The sequence below is a fragment of the Nerophis lumbriciformis genome, linkage group LG28 (genome assembly GCF_033978685.3).
Source record: "Nerophis lumbriciformis linkage group LG28, RoL_Nlum_v2.1, whole genome shotgun sequence".
NCBI classification, from domain to species: Eukaryota; Metazoa; Chordata; class Actinopteri; order Syngnathiformes; family Syngnathidae; genus Nerophis; species Nerophis lumbriciformis.
The window spans coordinates 15,402,034-15,421,487 of record NC_084575.2 but is presented as its reverse complement, the minus strand read 5'-3'; the positions used below and the strand labels follow the sequence as shown (position 1 = coordinate 15,421,487).

The 19,454-nt window shown below is 37.6% G+C and overlaps 1 protein-coding gene across 2 annotated transcripts; it reads left to right on the top strand.

Annotated features, from left to right (window-relative positions):
• Positions 1–620: 620 nt before the first annotated feature.
• faim2b (Fas apoptotic inhibitory molecule 2b) lies at positions 621–13,154 on the top strand. 2 transcript variants are annotated; one of them, XM_061923689.1, is made up of 12 exons: positions 621–927; positions 4,654–4,702; positions 4,792–4,859; positions 7,376–7,440; positions 7,579–7,632; positions 7,732–7,782; positions 9,403–9,442; positions 9,534–9,571; positions 9,639–9,726; positions 12,288–12,383; positions 12,502–12,555; positions 12,859–13,154. In XM_061923689.1, exons 1-12 carry the CDS (start codon positions 913–915, stop codon positions 13,006–13,008), a joined length of 768 nt encoding a protein of 255 aa, XP_061779673.1. In that variant the 5' UTR covers positions 621–912; the 3' UTR covers positions 13,009–13,154. The 2 variants fall into 2 exon arrangements, with proteins under 2 accessions (XP_061779673.1, XP_061779674.1); XM_061923690.1 differs by having other exon boundaries at positions 624–927; positions 4,657–4,702.
• Positions 13,155–19,454: the final 6,300 nt, after the last annotated feature.

Below are 19,454 nucleotides of genomic sequence, written 5' to 3'. Positions count from 1 at the left end.
TAGCATTTCTGCTCTTGGTTTAGCCCCGTCCTCCAGTGATAATGCGAATAGATAACGACAACATACAAAGAAAAGTAGTTTATTTGCGAAAATGGAGGTTATTATATTAGCTAAACTGGCAGTGGTAACCAATGTTGTCTCAATTTACAAATACAACTATTTTGCAACGTTGTTTCAAAGTCAGTTTTAAAGGACATGTACGTATAATCAACGTTGTATCAATGTCTTGTGCCTGCTGGGATTATTCGGCAGGGGCCGATGCATTGGCACATCCTGAATAACCGGAGACTTGAAGTTAATGAGATACAGTAGTATATATCACCGGAGTCCTTTTGAATACTTCGTAAAAAGTATTGTATATGCTTTTCTGTGACATGTAAAATAAAAAGGATTGACGGTAAATCTGATTATTAAATGTAGCGTTTCATAATGTTCTTAACTTCCATCTCATTAGTCTGCTGTTACCAAAGCAGACGCTTACACAAAGCATGATGTCACCGGTTGGCCCGGCTAAAACTAAAGATCCGGTTTGGACTATGTAGCACATTAACATGTTTAATGTGAGTAGAAACACATATCAAGGATGGCGGCTAAAGAGATAAATAGATAGCACAGTTGTTTCATCAGCTGGATGGTACATTCGAGCTTCTTCTCCACGTTTCCTGGACTACCTGCACTTTGCCGGGCCGACCTCGTTAGGAAGAGGAGAGGGCGAGCTTTGGATCAGGGTTAGAGAGAGATTAACGGCATGGAGGGGACGTAAAGCTGCGGCGTAATCCTCACAGTGGAGACAAAATCAGAGCAACAACAAGTCACAGAGTTTGCGAAGAAGACGTATTCTGATTTTTCTCTCGTTTTGGCGTCAACGAGAGTTTAATTGTTAATTTTTTTTCTCCAACACAAAGGGAAACCATGAAAAAGGATAAGGTATGCTTTAATGTTGAACCTACCATTTTAGATCAATGATTGATGCTATATTTTGTTAGTGTATATTAATCTGTGTATTGCATTAATGTGCATTATTTACCTTGCTGGCTTTTTCAAAGAGGGAGATTCTTCACATGCAACCTGTTGGAATCTGTCTACGGATTGAAGGACTGAGTTGCCGGTTTTTATTTAACAAAAATATTTTTTTTCTTAATTTTATGATGTCACGAAAACCCAAAGAAAAAGTAAACAAGTAAAGAAAGATACAGCTCATGTGTCTGTTGCTGGCTGACAGGTATCTGGCAGGCTAAGACGTGTAGCGAAGCCTGCTTTACATCATCGTGCACCGTATTGTTAAATGAGCCGAGGTCCAACTTTCAACATATATCACAAGTAGGGAAGTTCTGATCAGGGTTTTATGCTGCGCATTCCGATAATACACGAGTGAGATCGGCCGATACCGATCACTGATGTATTCATGGTGATATTGACAGCTTAACAAGATCAACGCAATATTTCAACTAGTTTCTTATCCTATATAATTACATACAATTGTTTAATCAAAACAATGTCAATAGTACACAATAACTAAACAAAAGCAAAAATATAATCTACTACGCTTTTAAATCATTTGGTTAAAGTTTGTAAACAATAACAAAAACATAATAAATAATAAGGCCCTGCGATGAGGTGGCGACTTGTCCAGGGTGTACCCCGCCTTCCGCCCGATTGTAGCTGAGATAGGCTCCAGCGCCCCCCGCGACCCCAAAGGGAATAAGCGGTAGAAAATGGATGGATGGATGGATGGATGGATAATAAATAATCATAATCACCTGACTCTTGTATTGATCTTAGGCCCCGTTTACACTGCACTCCAAATCTGTTTTTTTTTGGCCTCAGGTGACACAGATCTGATTTTTTTTCTGCCAGTCCAAAGTGCTTCAAATCTGACCTTTTTGCATCAGATTCAGGCCACATCCAGAGGTAATCCTTTTGAATTGTGACTTCACTCTAAACGCCAATGTGACCCAAATGCAAATTTTTGGTCATCGGTGAGTGAGCTACGTCACTCGTGCGTGCGGGGAAAAGACGCGACCTGCTAGCGCAGGTGGATATTTCATCACAACATCCGGTTTCGGTGAGCAAAGTCTTCCAATTTTCGGTGCATCACTTGTCAATAGTGCAGGAATAACAGGCTAGATGTAATATACGAATATATATTTTAATTCAGAAGAAATAGCGATTGTTGAAGGACTGGCGTTGACGCTGCAGCGTGTTTGTTTACATGTTAGGTTTATTGCATAAATTGTTTACGTAAGTGAGTTAAAAATAAAGCTCAAGCAGATCCACGCTGATGTCTGTGTCTCCTCTACTTAACAGCTATAAAGAGATTACAACCCTCCCAAATATATTACACTATATATATCTATTCATACATTATATTACTTTTGTTTATTTTCACGTGGAAAAACACTCATTTTTAAGGTGTGGCGGCTTTTATTTAATTTTGTACGAGTAGTAGCGACTTTCTTGTTCATTTGCGGAATCCGGTCAACTTCCTATGTTTTCACTTTATCGAGCTGCGCATGCAAGTGACGCCGAAGCCACATTGAATCGAAAATACTGAAATTCCACGATATAGTGAATTTGCAAACAACTAAAATTATGCACAAAGCAAACTACAATCTGCTACCCAAGAATGTACAACAATTCTTCTCAACAAAAGAGGAGAAATATAATCTTAGAGAAAAATGTAATTTAAAACATTTGTACGCACGTACAACACTTAAGACCTTCAGTATGTGGAATTAAATGATGGAATGGATTAAGCAAATAAATCAGTCAATGTACTAATATAATCCACTTCAAGAAACTCTTCAACTTAAAGTGTTTACAAAGTACAAACCCCAAAACCAATGAAATTGTCACGTTGTGTAAATTGTAAATAAAAACTAAATACAATGATTTGCAAATCATTTTCAACTTATATTCAATTGAATAGACTGCAAAGACAAGATATTTAGCGTTCAAACTGTAAAACTGTTATTTTTTGCAAATATTAGCTAATTTGGAATTTGATGCCTGCAACATGTTTAAAAAAAGCTGGCACAAGTGGCAAAAAAGACTGAGAAAGTTGAGGAATGCTCATCACACACTTATTTGGAACATCCCACAGGTGAACAGGCTAATTGGGAACAGGTGGGTACCATGATTGGGTATAAAAGCAGCTTCCATGAAATGCTCAGTCATTCACAAACAAGGATGGGGCCAGGGTCACCACTTTGTGAACAAATGCGTGAGCAAATTGTCGAACAGTTTAAGAACAACATTTCTCAACGAGCTATTGCAAGGAATTCAGGGATTTCACAATCTACGGTCCGTAATATCATCAAAAGGTTCAGAGAATCTGGAGAAATCACTGCACGTAAGCGATGATATTACGGACCTTGGATCCCTCAGGCGGTACTGCATCAAAAAGCAACATCAGTGTGTAAAGGATATCACCACATGGGCTCAGGAAAACTTCAGAAAACCACTGTCAGTAACTACAGTTGGTTGCTACATCTGTAAGTGCAAGTTAAAACTCTACTATGCAAAGCGAAAGCCATTTATCAGCAACACCCAGAAACGTTGCCGGCTTTGCTGGGCCCAAGCTCATCTAAGATGGACTGATGAAAATTGTTCTGTGGTTATATTAGCCTACTATCAAAGGCTGACAGAAATGTTGTATTTTTAATTTTTATTCTACACATTTTTGCAACATTAGAAAACATTAGTAAAATGAAGGCTTCTCACAGGATGAGATAACTCCTGGAAATTACTGTCTGTGTGTGTGTCCAAGTTAAAGAAAACGACAGACTGTCTTCATCTAATGGATTTATTACAGTCTTTGCAAGCTGGGTAACGTTTGCTGTGGTCTGGAACAACATGGCACACAAACAACTATGAGAAATGCAGCCAATATTACATACATGTAATGTGTCAGGATACATGCAAATATAAAATAAACACACAGAGGACATAAGTAAAGGAAATTAAATGAGGTCAAATGTACCTACTAACGAGGCATAATGATGCAATATGTACATACAGCTAGCCCAAATAGCATGTTAGCATCGATTAGCTTGCGGTCATGGATTGACCAAATATGCCTGATTAGCACTCCAGCAAATCAATAAAATCAACAAAGCTCACCTTTGTGCATTCACGCACAGCATAAAATGTTTGGTGGACAAAAAGAGACAAAGAAGGAGTGGCACAAAACATGTCTTTCTGTGGCAGCGTCGGAGAAAGTTGTACATGTAAACAAACTACGGTGAGTTCAAGGGCCGCTGAAATTAGTAGGACAAAACGGTGCTTGCCAAATAGTCTCATCAGTGAAGCATGTTTAATATAAACAGTGGGATTTCTAACAATTAGGAAGGTTTGTATCATGTTTGTCCTCTTAAAGAAACCATATTAAAACAAAAAATATTTTTTTCCCTGCCATCGTAGTCATTTTCATACATTTTTGATAAAGCTCCAGAGAGCCACTAGGGTGGCGCGAATGAATGCGGCTCTAGAGCCACGGGTTGCTGACCCCTGGGTCACGCCAATGCTGCGGTTACTCTTCCAGGCAGCCTCATTTTGCTCAATATGAACTTATCAGTGAAATGCTATTTGCATTCATTTTTGAAAAAATGTAACACATACTTTCAGACAGTGTCAGCACCTCTTTTATGTCAGCAGGTCAACATTCAGAATGAGCCGCCATCTTATCAGGAAGCGACTGCAGGTAAAACCTTGCACAAACCTCCGTCATCAACTTCCAAGTGTTTTGTCTCACGTGTGAACATCCCCACTATCGGCCTCTGCTTTATTCAGGCTACGAGGAGATGCAGGCGCAGTTTTCCTGGGATGACCAGACCATCAGGCGGACCTTCATCAGGAAGGTACGACACATACTTTTCGTGCGATTCATCTGGCAATAACTGGGAAGAAATTACAGAATATATTTCAAGCTCTGGCTTCGCCTTGGCACTATCGCCAGCCAAAACCTGGGTGGTACTGAACTTGTTTGCCGGGTAGACGCCTGACTATAACCAGAGGTAGTTCCACATCCTGACCTTCACTTTTAAAGATGCCATTTGTAATAATGTGGCCAGAAATGGTACTGCAATCACGGTCAAAATTCTGTAGTCCTCTCCCTGACTGAGGTTGCCAGATACACAGCGGAATCCAGCTCGATCGACTGGGCTGTTCCAAGGAACTTCAAACTTCCACTGCCTCTTACTAGGGGTTGAGGTGCTGGGACCATAATAGCTGAATAGACAAGCGTTTTGTCAATAACTAATCTATAACCAACACATTTTACACATAAATTAGGCTACTTTCAGGAAGAAGTATGTCATACCTGCGTACAATATCACAACGAATGGCAATCATGTAGTTATTGTCAGTACTATCAGAAAACAAAGACTAAAACAAACTACAACCAAGACTAGCAATGGTTATATTGGTGAAAATAAGTAGGGCATGCTTAGCCAAAACTAAAGAGGAGACATTTTACCAAGGTATGCCTATAGGCTACTGTTTCAAATGTGTCAGATTGCCATATAACTTGGTACATGTAGTCCACAATATGCAAACATGAATGAGGAATTATTTTATCATGTGATCTGGCTGTCTCCATACGTTTCACATTGCCATGATGACAGCCGTGCTAATGTTGGAGCCCATTTCCTCAGCGTATCAGCATATCGAGAACGAAATAGGCACTGACACTACCCATATCCACGTAGGTTTTATTTGTCGAAAATATATTTTGCCCTGTCTGATGGATGACACATCGACATACAGGCTAACGAAAAGCATCATGAAGATTCTGGCGGGAACTCTCGTTCAACCCTTTTTCGATTACGCATGCACCTCAAAACCCTCAAATCTAGACTCCAAACATCCCAGAACAAGCTAGTCAGATTACTTCTAGACCTCCACCCCAGATCACACCTCACTCCTACCCACTTCTCCAAAGTGGGCTGGCTCAGGGTGGAGGACAGAGTAAAACAACTTGCACTGAGCCTAGTCTATAAAATCCGCTACACCTCCCTGATACCGAAGTACATGTCAAACTACTTCCTTGACCGCCATAACCACAACACCAGGGGGAGCTCCACTAACCACGTTAAACCCAGATTCCGATCTAACAAAGGTCTTAACTCATTCTCTTTCTATGCCACATCAATGTGGAATGCACTCCCAACAGGTGTTAAAGAAAGGGCATCTCTATCCTCCTTCAAAACCGCACTAAAAGAACACCTCCAGGCAACTTCAACCCTAAACTAACACCCTCCCTTCCTCATCATACCCCCTCGGATTGTAAATAATCAAATGTAGTCACTTTTTCTTATAATTTCTGATCTCTCTCTCTGTGTCCAATACTTGCTGTGCATATGTACCAAGTCAGACCTACACTGTTCCAATGTCAATTTCTCTGATGATGCAATTGTTGATGACTGAAGTGTTGATACTAACCCCCCCCGCCCTCCATATCCCACACCCCGGATTGTAAATAATGTAAATAATTCAATTTATATACTGTGATGATTATCTTGTGTGATGACTGTATTATGAAAATAGTATATATCTGTATCATGAATCAAACCGACTTAAACAAGTTGAAAAACTTACTCGGGTGTTACCATTTAGTGGTCAATTGTACGGAATATGTACTTCACTGTGCAATCTACTAATAAAAGTGTCAATCAATAAAAAAAAACGGGCATATATTTCCCCCGTTAGCCTATAGGTCGATGTGTCATTGACCGGGCTAGCATGCCAAACACTCGTTGCACAAACATACTAGCTTTGTTAGACAAGATCATAAACTGTATTGGACAATAATGCGAAATGTCCATTTCCATTTCTTATAAGTAATAAGAAAACGTAAATGCCTGACTTACCTATCAAGGAGGAAATTAGCAAGTTTGGCGTCAGATGAAAAAATATTGTCCGCCTTCAGTCGTCTCCATCTTTCAAAGGCATCCTCGTTTTGTTCCTGGCTTTGTCATGAATAAGTTGAGAATCGTAACGACGCCTTTCAGATTTACTAAGGTCTGACATGTTTAGTAACTTTACCAGTGGCAGTAGCCTGACGAAGGTGGCGGGGCGTAACTGGCAACCTGGATGTGACACACTCACGGACTTTCTAATTGGTCAAACGGTGGAGGGCGGGGCATCGAAATGAAAACAATAATATTTCGGGGCTGTAAATCTAATTTTGAAATGAGCATATCCCGGCTGAACTACCGTTATCAGTTATAAAGATATTGGAAAATAACATGATTTATTAATGCCTTTTGACATATCAGGGCCATTTAATGATGACTTGACATGATATTATAACATCTAGCTCCTCCGTACCTGACTGAAACTATTATTATCAAAACATGTTGCCTGTTTTCTGCAGGTCTATGCCATTCTCATGGTGCAGCTGTTTGTGACCGTGGCGATTGTCGCTCTCTTCACATTTTGGTAAGCTTTAACTTCCCTACACAATGACACATACTCACAACATGAAGTATTGATACAGTGTCAAGTCTTCTACCTTTGCAAAGATAATAATGACAGGCACATTAGTTCTGTCATGTTAATCTCCATTTGTCTTTGCAGTGCACCTGCACGCTTCTTCATTCAGACCCACCCCAGCCTGTACATGGCATCCTAGTGAGTGGATCACTTTGTTGTGTCTCATCTCACACTACAGCAAAGATGTGGACTAAAATGTCCCATTTGATGCTCATTTCTTTACACTTTGCTTCACAGTCTCACCTTCTTCGCCACTTACATCGCTTTGTCCTGCTGTGGAGACCTCAGGTACCGCTAATGAGTTAGAATCATTACATCAATATAACATTTTATGATAAAACATCAAATTAACAAAATCTAATATTTAGAAAAAACACCTAAATAAGATTAAAATAAAGTAAAATAAATAAATTAAACAAAATATTTATTGCTAATAAAATAGCTAACAAAATGTTTCCTAATAAGACATCAAATTAGCGTGATCAAATATCACTAATACATTATAACATTAAACAATATTTACAATGAAATATCTAATTGATGTACAGAACATTTTTTTTCTTAAAACAATATAACTATTTTAAATACACTTTTAAATAACATTAATTATGTTTCCTGTGTTATCCAATTATTATACCAGATTCATAATACATTGTCAAATACACAATACAATATTTATAATCAAACATCACACTAACTCCAGTATATATCTTATTAATAATCTGATTAAAGGATTACCGATAATACCAATAAAACAAGTAATTAACACGATAACATATTTATAATAAAACATCAAATTCTAGTGATAACATATTTAAAACTAAATCTACAAAATTTTCCTCATAAAACATCAAGATTAAATTTCTTCAATATTTGGTAAAAAAAAAAAAAAATCACATAAAATATTCAAAGTAAAACATCAAATCAATGTAAAATATTCTAAAATAAAAATCTAATTAAATAATTAAATATAATCCAATTGCTAATTAACATGATGAAATAAAACATCAAATGATAGTTAGAATATTCACCATAAACATCTGATTAACATAACATATTTAAACTGGATTCAATTTCTAATAAAACATAAAATAAGTAACCCGCTAAAACAAAAAGAAGGTGACAAAATCATTTGATTAAAGTATCAAATTGACATGATCAAATATTCAGAGTAAAAGATCAAACCAACATAACATTTTCCAAAATAAAAATATGATTAAATGGTGGAACATTTCAAATACATTTTTCAAACAACATTATAAAATATTCATACAACATCAAATTTAAGTGGTAAAATATTCACAATAAACATCTGACTAACATTAAAGAATATTAACATGATAAAATACTTAAAGTCAAATCTTTAACAAAATATTCCTAATAAAACATCAAATAATTAACCTGCATAAATACAAAAAATAGCATTACAAAATATTTTGATTATATCAAATTAACATGATAAAGTACTCCAAAAAAACCCGAATAAATCAATATTAAATATACAAACATTTAAATACAATTAAATGATTAAATATTTGTAATAAAACATCTAATTAAAATGACATTTTTGTTTTGTTTTTATTAAACATCAAGTTGACTAACAAATAAATCATAAAAAAGCAGATTCTTATGACAAAATATTCCTGATAAAACATGTAATTAAAATGGTAAAGTATTAATTGATTAACATAAAATATATTCAATTAAAAATATGATTGAAATGAAAAAAATATTTATATATTTCTAAGTAGCTGTCTAATTAAATGGGTAAGATGAAATATTTCTAATAAAAATCGGATTAACACAGTACAATTTTCCTAATAAAATTGAATGATGACATTAAAATAGTAATATTGGATGATGGATTAATGGAGTTGTGACCCAAGTTTTTTCCCCCACCTTCAACAGGAGACAAGTTCCTTGGAACATCATTTTGTTAGTTGTCTTTGTGAGTATGCGTTAAGTCACAATGTGTGTTTTTTTTTTTTTCTGTAACCATCATCATCAACTTTTGGTTCAACTCTTTCCTCCTCACGCAGACTCTGAGCATGGCCTTCATGATGGGCTTTGTGTCCAGGTGAGTCCACACTGGTGTCTACTTCCATGCAGAATAAATACGCAGCTAAACTCCTCCTTTCCTCCAGCTTTTACAACACCAAGTCTGTGGTGCTGTGTTTGGGAATCACGGCCATCGTGTGTTTCTCCGTCACCGTCTTCAGCTTCCAGAGCAAAGTGAGAAGAAGCAGACACCACACATGGCACCAAAAATGGAGTAACTGTCTGTAATATAACATGCTCAATTGACATTGTCACACATTTGGCACCGCTAACATACAATGCATCGTATAAATGGGGTGTCCCCATCTGATATTGATATCACTCTGATATCAGCAAAACAAACAAGTATCGGCTTATTACGACACAAGCAGTTATGACTTAAATGTCCTCCAATAAGCACTCAGGGTTGGACTTTTCTTGTATTGTAAAAGGTAAACATGGTAGGCTATAGGCTACTAGGAGCTAGCAGCTACACAGCAGCTAAGCACGCAATAGCACACAAGCGCGATAAGTGTTCTTAGTTGAACAATATAGCAGTCTAAAACACAGGTATCAAACTCAAGGCCCGGGGGCCGGTTCTGGCCCGCCGCATCATTTTATGTGGCCCGTGAAAGCCTGGAAAAAAGGGTTTCGATGAAATAATTTATTAATTTCTTTTACTAAATGCATTCCTTCTTTTTAAATTTTGACAGAAAAAAAATGCATATTTTAAACTTTAATATTATCTGATCGTGTCAATTATATTATTATATACTGTATTGCAAAACTATTTTTGTGAGATACAAACAAATAGTTCAATATCTGCTTTTCACCTTTATTCATGATTTTAAAGCAAGTTATACATTAAAAAAATACATAATAATCAAATGCATATGCATTTCCATTAATCATGATTAATCACAGGTTATTACCCGCATGCATAATGTAAATTAATTTTAAAAAAGCGTCCCTTTGAAAGCAACCATTACTGCGATGTGGCCCTCAATGAAAATGAGTTTGACACCGCTGGTCTAAAAGAACACAATATAAACAAATATAAATGTTATGTATTGCCGAGGGAGTTGACGGCAAAGACACCAGGGGGTGGTATAGCTCTATGTATTTTATTATATATATTACCATATATATAATAATCAAACAATAATAATAATAACTATGGAAATTGAGTGTGAGTCACAATCCAAGAGTGAGTGGTGTTAGACTATGTGTGTAGTTAGCTGTTGTGTGTTACCGTGATGTTAGATGAGGAAGCAGACAAATCCAAAGGGGGCTAGGCAAAAGGGGTCCGTGATCCGCGTGAGGTCCGTGGGGCAGAGAGAGGCGTCGGAGTCCGTGTCCAGAGCGAGGGTCGAGGATCGAGGAAGGCAGTCCAAAACCACGGGGGAAACAACTGGTAAAACTCGGGAAGAAAGGTACACCAAGGGTAAACTAAGTTCCCCCATGGATTCTTGGGTCCACTGGTCCTTTATACAGCTCCTGCTCATCAGGTCCAGGTGCGCTGATTGCTGATCGCCCACAGCCTTGCTGGCATGTGGGTGTGACGCGTGCCGAGGCGCGGCAAGCAGAGCGCAAAGATGGAATGCGCCCTGGCCGTGACAATAAAATACTTACACACACACAGTCTCCAAGGCAGAGGCGTGTTAGAAAGTATCCAGTAACAAACGTGTCCGCATCATTCAGCTTACTGTGTCATGGCCTTCGCTTCATGATTTATCGTGGCCACGAGGTGTCGCCAAAACACAATTACCACTCCACTTTAACTTGAGGACGGGATAAGTCCATTGGAAAGGGTTAATAATAAATAGGTTAATGTTTTTCATGCTTACCATCGTTCTCAGTTGGAATCATTTCACTTGACTAAGCATTTTTTAACATTCCTCACTACGAAATGATCAATGTGCTAATAGATATATAGATAGATAGGTCTTTATTGTCATTGCACAAGTACAACAAAACTTTGTTTTGAGCACAAACCCGTTCAAGATTAAACGAACAAACAGTGTACAGGGTTACAGAACAGGAACGCTGATGGGTCGCCACAAGGCACCCCGTAAAAGATGGGAAAAAGGTAAAACGCTGGGGAAAAAGATGAGTGAAGAAATACAATCTAGACTGGACTCCTAAGGGGGCCTAGTCTGGAGTGGGAAAAAACCTCCATGCAATGCACACATAAACACGTTACATTTAATCACGACAAACTCGGAACAGAGGGGCGGGGAGTTGGGGCCCTGGAAGGCGACCGCTGCTATGAAGCGCTGCCATCCGACCATCACCCGAGGGGAAACAAGCGGTGGTGAAGGCGTGGGGTGGGGGGAGGGGGTGTGTGTGCCCAATTGTCTTGGGTGTGATGATGTAATTTTTTTTTATAGACTGAGGCCGATCTGCAAAAGATTGACTCCAGGTGTCGTTGAGGGAGGGAGGTCAAAAGCGTCCATCACTGAGGTGTCCTCGGGGGTGTTTTTCAGAACAGCCTGGTCCTGTTTTCACAGCGTCAAGGCCATTCGAGGGAGTCAAATCGTAGATTAGGATGTTTGTTTTCCGCGAGCAGACAAAACAATGACTTGTCTGTTCTATTCGTCCATGCTGGGTGCTCTCAATATAATAATAATAATAATATCGCATCAGCTTGATATTGGTATCAGCCACTACTAATATTGGCATTGTATTGTATATAAGCCAAACAACATGATTGTTATTATACACATTAATAATGGAGCCTTTCCCGCCGTTTCCAGGTTGACATCACTTCCTGTCAGGGCGTCCTGTTCTCACTGTGCGTGGTCATGTTGCTGTGCGCCATCATGCTGTCCATCGTCGTCCCCTTCGGATACGTGAGTCCCTCCTTTCCAGCACACGTCCAAAAGCGAGTGTTCAGACGCTCCCGTCTCGTAGGAGTTACTGCCTACAGCTTCTTTCTGAACTGCGCTTCTGTACCACATTGTCCCACAGGTTCCTTGGTTGCACGCCATTTATGCCGTTTTAGGAGCCATCCTCTTCACGCTGGTGAGAATGGCAACAACCTGATTGGCTGGTTTCAAAGCACAAACCTCCACCTCGGACTTCCTTAGTCACTGACATTCTGCATATTTAAAGCACACACCCTGTGGACTAGTGCTGAACACCTACTTGGATGCAGAATTGGATTTTTCAAAACACTCCAGTCCTCTAGGTGGCGACCATGTGCACACAACCTAGATTTGTTTATTGCGTCCACTTGACCCTAGCAATAAGTCCCAGGTGGAGGTAACGCTAAATAGGAACTTTGTTTGTGGACATCCTGTTAAACCATACATCTGTCTTCTCAAGTTCCTGGCCTTCGACACTCAGATGCTGCTGGGGAACAAACGCTACGCCATCAGTCCCGAAGAGTACGTCTTTGCCACGCTCAGCATCTACCTGGACATCATCTACCTCTTCAGCTTCCTGCTGCAGATCACAGGAGGAGGACGCGACTGAGGCCTGACTTCTCCACTTTTGGTTTCATTGACTTTTGACCCCTTTATACCTTTTAGAAGTGTGTGTGTGTGTGTGTGTGTGTGTGTGTGTGTGTGTGTGTGTGTGTGTGTGTGTGTGTGTGTGTGTGTGTGTGTGTGTGCGTGTTTGTTTCCTAACAAAGCACTCGGCTCTCGACCTGGTTTAATTTAATTTTAATTAACACATTTTGAAAAAATTTAGCATATGTAAGATACACAAGTAATATATGACATGAATATTTTCTTGAAATATATTTAAATTAAAAATAATTATTAAATTATAATTATTAAAAAAAAGTTACATTATTTATTATTACATATATTAATTAAACACTTGTGTGTAAATATATATATATATATACATATATATTTATATTATCAATTTATATTACATATATTCAAAATTAAAAAATACACCTGCTTAGGCTGCTTCCCCCGCGACCCGACCTCGGATAAGCGGAAGAAGATGGATGCATGGATGTTTATATATACACACAATATTTTCTGTATTTACAACTTATATAAGCAATGCATTAAAGTATAAAAAAATAAATATAATAATAAAGGATGTATAAAATGCATTTCTTGTATAAATTCAATTAAATATTTATAATGTAATTTATTGATATATATTTATACAGTATATATATGCATATACATATGTATATATATACATATATGTATATATATACATACATATATATGTATATATATATACATATATATGTATATATATATATATATATATATATATACATACATATATATGTATATATACATGCAAATATACAGTATGTATATATATGTATATGTATATACATATATATATATACATATATATATACATGTATATGTATATACATATATATATATATATATATATACATATATACATACATATATATATATATATACAGACATATATATATATACATATATATATATATATATATATACATATATATACATATACATATATATACATATACATATATATACATATACATATATATATATATACATATATGCATACATATATATATACATATATATATATACATATATATATATACATATATATATATATATGTCTTAATAAGGTTATCCAAAAAATAGTGCTCGATACCGTAGTAGAGCGCAATATATGTATGTGTGGGGAAAAAAATCACAAGACTATTTCATCTCTACAGGCCTGTTTCATGAGGGGGGGTACCCTCAATCATCAGGAGATTTTAATGGGAGCATTCGCATACCATGGTTTATATAGGGCACAGAGTGGGTGGGTACAGGCTGGTGTAGGGGCGTGGTGATTGGCTCATGTGTTACCTAGGAGGTGTTTCCGTCTATGGCGGCATGCTGTTACAATTTCGCTGTGCTTGTTTGTAAAATACATTTTACAAACATCCCTCAACAAGCGCAGCGAAATTGTAACAGCATGCCGCCATAGACGGAAACACCTCCTAGGTAACACATGAGCCAATCACCACGCCCCTACACCAGCCTGTACCCACCCACTCTGTGCCCTATATAAACCATGGTATGCGAATGCTCCCATTAAAATCTCCTGATGATTGAGGGAACCCCCCCTCATGAAACAGGCCTGTAGAGATGAAATAGTCTTGTGATTTTTTCCCACACATACATATATATATATATATATATATATATATATATTGCCAAAAGTATTTGGCCACCCATCCAAATGATCAGAATCAGGTGTCCTAATCACTTGGCCCGGCCACAGGTGTATAAAATCAAGCACTTAGGCATGGAGACTGTTTCTACAAACATTTGTGAAAGAATGGGCCGCTCTCAGGAGCTCAGTGATTTCCAGCGTGGAACTGTCATAGGATGCCACCTGTGCAACAAATCCAGTCGTGAAATTTCCTCGCTCCTAAATATTCCAAAGTCAACTGTCGGCTTTATTATAAGAAAAGTGAAGAGTTTGGGAACAACAGCAACTCAGCCACGAAGTGGTAGGCCACGTAAACTGACAGAGAGGGGTCAGCGGATGCTGAAGCGCATAGTGCAAAGGGCTCCAAACTTCATGTGACCTTCCAATTAGCCCACGTACAGTACGCAGAGAGCTTCATGGAATGGGTTTCGATAGCCGAGTAGCTGCATCCAAGCCATACATCACACAGTATAATGCAAAGTGTGGGATGCAGTGATGTAAAGCACGTCGCCACTGGACTGTAGAGCAGTGGAGACGTGTTCTCTGGAGTGATGAATCACGCTTTTCCATCTGGTAATCTGATGGACAAGTCTGGGTTCGGAGGTTGCCAGGAGAACGCTACATTTCGGACTGCATTGTGCTGAGTGTGAAATTTGGTGGAGGAGGAATTATGGTGTGGGGTTGTAGTTCAGGAGTTGGGCTTGACCCCTTAGTTCCAGTGAAAGGAACTTTGAATGCTCCAGGATACCAAAACATTTTGGACAATTCCATGCTCCCAACCTTGTGGGAACAGTTTGGAGCGGGCCCCTTCCTCTTCCAACATGACTGTGCACCAGTGCACAAAGCAAGGTCCATAAAGACATGGATGACAGAGTCTGGTGTGGATGAACTTGACTGGCCTGCAAAGAGTCCTGACCTGAACCCGATAGAACACCTTTGGGATGAATTAGAACGGAGACTGAGAGCCAGGCCTTCTCGACCAACATCAGTGTGTGACCTCACCAATGCACTTTTGGAAGAATGGTGGAAAATTCCTATAAACACACTCCGCAACCTTGTGGACAGCCTTCCCAGAAGAGTTGAAGCTGCAATAGCTGCAAAAGGTGGACCAACATCATATTGAACCCTATGGGTTGGGAATGGGAGGACACTTCAAGTTCATATGTGAATTAAGGCAGGTGGCCAAATACTTTTGGCAATATAGTGTGTGTGTGTATGTATATATATATATATATATATATATATATATATATATATATATATATATATATATATATATATATATATAAATAATGTGCATATATATATGTACATATATACGTATATATGTACATACATATATAAACATATATATGTGCATATATATATGTACACATATATATACACACACATATATATATATATATATATATATATATATGTACATACAAATATATACATATATATGTGCATATATATATGTACACATATACATACATGCATATATACATATATATACATATTTATGTACACACATATATATATATATATATACATACATACATGGAATAAAATCACCAAATGATGGATTTTATATACCTATATTCATTATTTTATCACATAAGATTTTTTTCATAAATGTGTACATTGCATATCTAGTATTCAGTATAAGAGATCTGCCATTTTACTGTAACTTGACTTCACAATGGAATGAGGTCCAGTACAAAAAGTGTATTCAAAATTCATACTTCAAAGATTACATAAGATTTCATATTTTGTATCAATTGGGGAGATATTCATGAAACCCTACATGTTTATTATTGTATAATTCATTAGTCACGTTATTGATCATTGAACAAAGAGGGAACCTTTTGCTCTTTTTTTTATTTTATTTTTTAAGTTGACTCACTTTTATTCATTTTTATTGACTGTATGATTATTTCATAAACATGTGAAACAGTGAAGTAGGTGATTGCATTAGACATGACATGTCCTGTTCTTAAATGTGGTATTTTATTGTATCAAAGGGGAAATACTCATCTGAAATATATTTTTCTAAAAACAATGTGTGTACATTTCACGATGACCTTACTTACATTAAAAACAAATACAGCAAAATAAAAAAAATCTCTCTTGAATGTTTGAGTGTGATACGATACGCCGCCCTGCATTTTTATGATCCTTTAAAATTTTAATATGTTTGACATATAGAAATTTCATAATGAAAAACTGTTACAAACTCCGTTTCCATATGAATTGGGAAATTGTGTTAGATGTAAATATAAACGGAATACAATGATTTGCAAATCCTTTTCAACTCATATTCAATTGAATGCACTACAAAGACAAGATATTTGATGTTCAAACTCATAAACTTTTTTTTTTTTTGCAAATAATAATTAACTTAGAATTTCATGACTGCAACACGTGCAGTAGGGAAAAGGCATGTTCGCCTTTTCTTTTAACAACACTCAATAAATGATTGGGAACTGAGGAAACCAATTGTTGAAGCTTTGAAAGTAGAATTATTTCCCATTCTTGTTTTATGTAGAGCTTCAGTCGTTCAACAGTCCGGGGTCTCCGCTGTCGTATTTTACACTTCATAATGCGCCACACATTTTCGATGGGAGACAGGTCTGGACTGCAGGCGAGCCAGGAAAGTACCCGCACTCTTTTTTTACGAAGCCACGCTGTTGTAACACGTGCTGAATGTGGCTAGGCATTGTCTTGCTGAAATAAGCAGGGGCGTCCATGAAAAATACGGCGCTTAGATGGCAGCATATGTTGTTCCAAAACCTGTATGTACCTTTCGGCATTAATGGTGCCTTCACAGATGTGTAAGTTACCCATGCCTTAGGCACTAATGCACCCCCATACCATCACAGATGCTGGCTTTTCAACTTTGCGTCGATAACAGTCTGGATGGTTCGCTTCCCCTTTGGTCCGGATGACACCATGTCGAATATTTCCAAAAACAATTTGAAATGTGGACTCGTCAGACCACAGAACACTTTTCCACTTTGCATCAGTCCATCTTAGATGATCTCGGGCCCAGAGAAGCCGGCGGCGTTTCTGGATGTTGTTGATAAATGGCTTTCGCTTTGCATAGTAGAGCTTTAACTTGCACTTACAGATGTAGCGACCAACTGTATTTAGTGACAGTGGTTTTCTGAAGTGTTCCTGAGCCCATGTGGTGATATCCTTTAGAGATTGATGTCGGTTTTTGATACAGTGCCGTCTGAGGGATCGAAGGTCCCGGTCATTCAATGTTGGTTTCCGGCCATGCCGCTTACATGGAGTGATTTCTCCAGATTCTCTGAACCTTTTGATGATATTATGGACCGTAGATGTTGAAATCTCTAAATGTCTTGCAATTGCACTTTGAGAAACGTTGTTCTTAAACTGTTTGACTATTTGCTCACGCAGTTGTGGACAAAGGGGTGTACCTCGCCCCATCCTTTCTTGTGAAAGACTGAGCATTTTTTGGGAAGCTGTTTTTATACCCAATCATGGCACCCACCTGTTCCCAATTAGCCTGCACACCTGTGGGATGTTCCAAATAAGTGTTTGATGAGCATTCCTCAACTTTATCAGTATTTATTGACACCTTTCCCAACTTCTTTGTCACGTGTTGCTGGCATCAAATTCTAAAGTTAATGATTATTTGCAAAAAAAAAAAAAAAGTTTATCAGTTTGAACATCAAATATCTTGTCTTTATAGCATATTCAACTGAATATGGGTTGAAAATGATTTGCAAATCATTGTATTCCGTTTATATTTACATCTAACACAATTTCCCAACTCATATGGAAACGGGGTTTGTACTTTCTATTTCAATACATTTAAATGATTTATCATCACAATTTAATAGCTGGGGGAAAAAAGCTATGGATGTCGTTTTTGTGTGTGCATGTGACAAAATTAACAAAATAAAAGCTAACATAGTTAAAAAATATATGAAACAATACAATAATTGTTGACTTTGATGGTAAAAAAACCAATTCCTATGAACTTATTAGTTCATGACAACTATAGAAATGAAACGCTTTACATATGACTTTATAGATAACAAAAAATGTAATGGAATGTATAAACCTGCAATTTAACAATACAGTATCATTATTTAGCATTGTAGCTACTTGTATTTATTTATTATGATTACAGTCGTGGTCAAAAGTTTACATACACTTGTAAAGAACATAATGTCATGGCTGTCTTGAGTTTCCAATAATTTCTACAACTCTTATTTTTTTGTGATATAGTGATTGGAGCACATACGTGTTGGTCACAAAAAAACATTCATGAAGTTTGGTTCTTTTATGAATTTATTATGGGTCTACTGAAAATGTGACCAAATCTGCTGGGTCAAAAGTATACATACAGCAATGTTAATATTTGGTTATATGTCCCTTGGCAAGTTTCACTGCAACAGGGCGCTTTTGGTAGCCACATGGACACATGACATCACATGGACATAGATAAGACCTTCTGGAGGAAAGTTCTGTGGTCAGATGAAACAAAAATTGAGCTGTTTGGCCACAATACCCAGCAATACGTTTGGAGGACAAAAGGTGAGGCCTTTAATCCCAGGAACACCATACCTACCGTCAAGCATAGTGGTGGTAGTATTATGCAGAGGTGGGACCAAGTCATTGTTTTGCAAGTCACAAGTAAGTCTCAAGTCTTTGCCCTCAAGTCCGAGTCAAGTCCCGAGTCAAGACAGGCAAGCCCCGAGTCAAGTCCAAAGTCAAGACTGGAAAGTCTCAAGTCAAGT